At 41.8% G+C, this 4299-nt stretch overlaps 1 protein-coding gene across 1 annotated transcript; it reads right to left on the bottom strand.

The window, feature by feature from the left end:
* Positions 1-1836: 1836 nt before the first annotated feature.
* Positions 1837-2286, bottom strand: LOC142169084 (uncharacterized). The gene has a single exon (XM_075230290.1). It carries the CDS (start codon positions 2284-2286, stop codon positions 1837-1839), a length of 450 nt encoding a protein of 149 aa, XP_075086391.1.
* Positions 2287-4299: the final 2013 nt, after the last annotated feature.

Here is a 4299-nt window from a genome sequence, read left to right as displayed (position 1 = left end):
TGGTATTATTTTATCACATATTGAGGCTAGAATAATTATCCCAGGATCACTTAATTCGGGGGATAGAATACTACAACGATAAATGTGTCCTTTTCCTTTAAAAAATCTAAGGTTAAAATCAAAAATAAAAATTTATCCCAACTTATCTACTGTACACCACCACCAACAATAACAACAACAAAAAAAACAGTAGTTTCCCACAAGTGGGGTCTGGGGAGGGTAAGATGTACGCACCCTTACCCCTACCCCTGGAAGGCCAGAGAGGCCGTTTCTGATAGACCCTCGGCTAGAAAACGGCTGGAAAAAAAAGGTAATTGCAACAAGAAGGAATAAAGCAAGATAAAATAAGATTGAATCCAAGAATGTAGTCAAACTCTAGGTTGTAATAGCAATCTATGAATAAAAGATATCATATTAATACTAATGCTAGCGAACTGAGTAAGACAAAGAGAAACGTTGGACTACCTACGAACCTTTTACCCTAATCTTTGACCTCCACACCCTCCTGTCTAGGGCCATGTCCTCAGTCAGCTCCAGTTGCGCCATAGCTCTCCTAATAACCTCTCCCCAAGACTTCTTAGGCCTACCTCTACCCCTCCTGCTACCCATCGAGGCTAACCGCTCGCACCTTCTAATTGGGGTTTCTATACTTCTCCTTTTAACATGCCCAAACCATCTCAACCTCGCCTCCCGCATCTTATCCTCCATAGGGGCCACTCCTACCTTTTCACGAATAACTTCATTCCTAATTTTATCCAATCGGTATTCCCACATATCCACCTCAATATCCTCATCTCAGCTACTTTTAGCTTCTGGGTATGAGAGTTCTTGACCGGCCAATACTCTGTCCATACAACATAGTCGATCTAACTACAACCTTGTAGAACTTACCTTTAAGTCTCAGCGGCACATTCTTATCATACAAGACACCAGAAGCGAGCCTCCACTTCATCCATCCTGCTCCGATACAATGCATGAAATCTTCATCAATCTCCCTGTTATCTTGTATTATAGATCCAAGATATTTGAAATTACCTCTCTTGGGGATGACTTGCGTATCAAGCCTCACCTCCATATCCCCTTCTTTGGTACCGTTGCTAAACTTGCACTCCAAGTATTCCGTCTTGGTCCTGATCAACTTTAAACCCTTATACTCTAGGCTCTGCCTCCAAACCTCCAGCCTCTCGTTAACACTACCCTGACTCTCATCAATTAAAATTATGTAATCAACAAATAATATACATCATGGCACCTCATCTTGAATGTGTTTCGTCAATGTGTCCATCACCAAGGAAAATGGAAATGGACTAAGAGTTGATCCCTGGTGCAATCCCATCACAACCGAAAAGTGTTTCGAGTCTCCTCTCAATGTCCTAAATCGAGTCTTAGCCTCATCATGCATGTCCTTAATCACCCTAATATAGGCTAATGGGACCTCTTTAGCCTCCAAGCAGCGCCAGAGCACCTCTCTCGGGTTTGTCATATGCTTTATCTAGGTCAATGTACACCATGTACAAGTCTTTCTTCATCTCCCCCCACCAATCTCCTCACAATGTGAATGGCTTCCATAGTCGAACGTCCCGGCATGGAACCGAACTGGTTCTCAGAAATGGACACACTTGTCCTCACCCTCTCTTCAACCACCCTCTCCCAAACTTTCATCGTATGACTTAGCAGCTTAATCCCCCTATAATTATTGCAATTTTGGATAACGCCCTTATTTTTATACATCAGAATCATCGTAATCCACCTCCATTCGTCGGGCATCTTCTTCATCCTAAAAATGACGTTGAACAACCTAGTGAGTCACTCCAAACCTGCCTTATCCGCATTCTTCTAAAGTTCCATAGGGATTTCATCTGGCCAGGTAGCTCTACCCCTGTGCATATTACGCATAGCCCCCTGGACCTCCTCTACTCTTATGCACCTACAATACCCTAAATCTAGACGCATCTCGGAGTGCTCCAAGTCGCCCAGCACAATAGCCTTATCACTCTCTTCGTTCAGGAGTTTATGAAAATATGTCTGCCATCTTCGTCTAATCTGAGTCTCTTCCATCAAAACTCTACATTCCTCATCTTTGATACACTTAACTTGATCCAGATCACGGTCCTTCCTCTCTCTCACTTTGGCTAGCCTGTATAGCTTCTTGTCCCCGCCTTTGGCCCCAAGCTCTTCATACAAACGCCCAAATGTTGCAATCTTAGCCGTAGAAACCGCTAACTTCGCCTCCTTTTTAGATCTAATATACTCCTCCATGTTCATCCTCTTCGCCTCCTTGTCCATGATCTCTATAAGCTTCAAGTACGCCGCTTTTTGGCTTTCACTTTCTCGTGTACCTCCTCACTCCACCACTAGTCATCTTTGTGGCCGCCAGAGAAACCCTTCGAGACCCCTAACACTTCTCTCGTAGCTTCTCTAATAAACTCTGTTGTCGTGGTCCACATACACCTCGCGTCCCTAATGCTCCTCCAGGCTCCCATAGCCAACAACTTTCCCCCAACTCCTGCGCTTTGTCATTAGTCAAAGCACCCCACCTGATCCTAGGTTGATCATACACATCCCTCTTTTCCTCTTCGCCACGATCTCTAAGTCCATCACCAATAACTTATGTTGAGTCATGAGATTCTCGCTTGGTATAACCTTGCAATACATGCACATACTCCTATCCCACTTTCGGAGGAGTAGATAATCAATTTGAGTCTTGGCCAACGAACTCTAGAATGTAACCAAGTGCTCCTCCCTTTTCGAAAAATACGAGTTAGCAATCACCAAATCAAAGGCTTTAGCACAGTCCAACAACGAAGTACCTCCTCCGTTCCTAACTCCAAAGCCAAAGCCGCCATGCACACCTTCATAATCCCCAGATGCCGCCCCAATATGACCATTGAAGTCACCTCCTATGAATAACTTCTCGGTGTGCGGATGGCCACGGACCAACCCGTCAAGTTCTCCCCAGAAGCGACTCTTAATCTCCTCATCCAAACCCACTTGAGGCGCGTAAGCACTAATCACATTTAAAGTAGACCCTCCCATAACCAGCTTAATAGACATCAGCCTATCGATCACCCTCCTAACTTCTACCACTAGCTCTCTAAGATCCCTTTCAACCAAGATACCTACCTTATTCTTACTCCTCTCGCGTCCTGAGAGCCACAATTTAAACCCATCGGCATCTCGAGCCTTCGAACCCACCCATCTAGTCTCTTGGACACAAGCTATATGAATCTTCCTCTTCTGGAAGATCTTCGCTAACTCTATAGACTTTCCCGTCAAAGTACCTATGTTCCAAGAACCCACTCTCAGCGTAGAGACTCCCTTGACCCACCCCCACCCCACCCCACCCAAGGACATGATCTTATTCTACCATCACTCACCCCAACCACTGTAATCTAAGGAAAACTATGCTAGAACTGTCGCTAAAACAAACAAAGGATTAAACTAAACGAGACAGGTCTAACACTTACAACTCTAACCGCTAGAAATGCGTACAGATAAGACAAACAGACAAGCAAGAATTAAACTAGTGATAACCATAGATATATAAAAGAAGGCCAACAGAACAGCTACTAAGTAATCAAATTACAGTCTAGAAATCCCTAAACAGTTACTAGCAAGAAAAGTACTCAGGCAGATGCACTAAATAATTAGTGTACACCAAATACATGTTTTATAATTATATCTCATATAAAATATCTTTAGTCCAATGTACTAAATATCTACCAATAAAAATATATTCATTTAAATAATTACGTTATTATTTAATTCTGATATTATATCTTATCATTATAATTCTGGGACAACGTACTTCTCTTTACTAAATAATTTTGTTAATATTTAATCACTGTTATAATCTTGTGATAACTTGTTCCCCACCAAACGATCACTTAAAATAACGAAAAATCCCAAACAAAAGTTTAAGCACAGTACTAATAAATAGTCCATACATTACCTGTAGAGATTATGAATATAAATCTGATTGCCTAGTGTTTGGGAGCATCTAAAGGGATTTTCTCAATCATTTTGCAAGAAGAACCAAAAAATTAATCTGCCTAGGAATTTTTGGTCGAGTACTTTGGTGAATTATGAAGTTCTTACCTTGTTATGATAACACAAATATAAAAAGAGCAGCACATGTGGTGGCGGCTCATTCAAGTCTATGGACAATCGACGTCTCACAATACCAAAATACTTGTTTTAAATAATGAAAGAATGAAGTGGATGTTTAGAAAGAGTAAGTTGTTTTGGTTCTGGACCTAAAAATATTGAAGTATTCCCTTGTTTGAATATATATGGTGT

Source organism: Nicotiana tabacum, chromosome 14, assembly GCF_000715075.1.
Source record: "Nicotiana tabacum cultivar K326 chromosome 14, ASM71507v2, whole genome shotgun sequence".
Lineage (NCBI taxonomy): Eukaryota > Viridiplantae > Streptophyta > Magnoliopsida > Solanales > Solanaceae > Nicotiana > Nicotiana tabacum.
Note: the sequence above shows the minus strand (reverse complement) of the source record. Positions and strands in the feature narration are given on the sequence as shown.

Excerpts from the sequence above, each read along its gene's own strand:
- LOC142169084 (XM_075230290.1), bottom strand. The coding sequence starts at position 2,286 with ATGGACAAGGAGGCGAAGAGGATGAACATGGAGGAGTATATTAGATCT.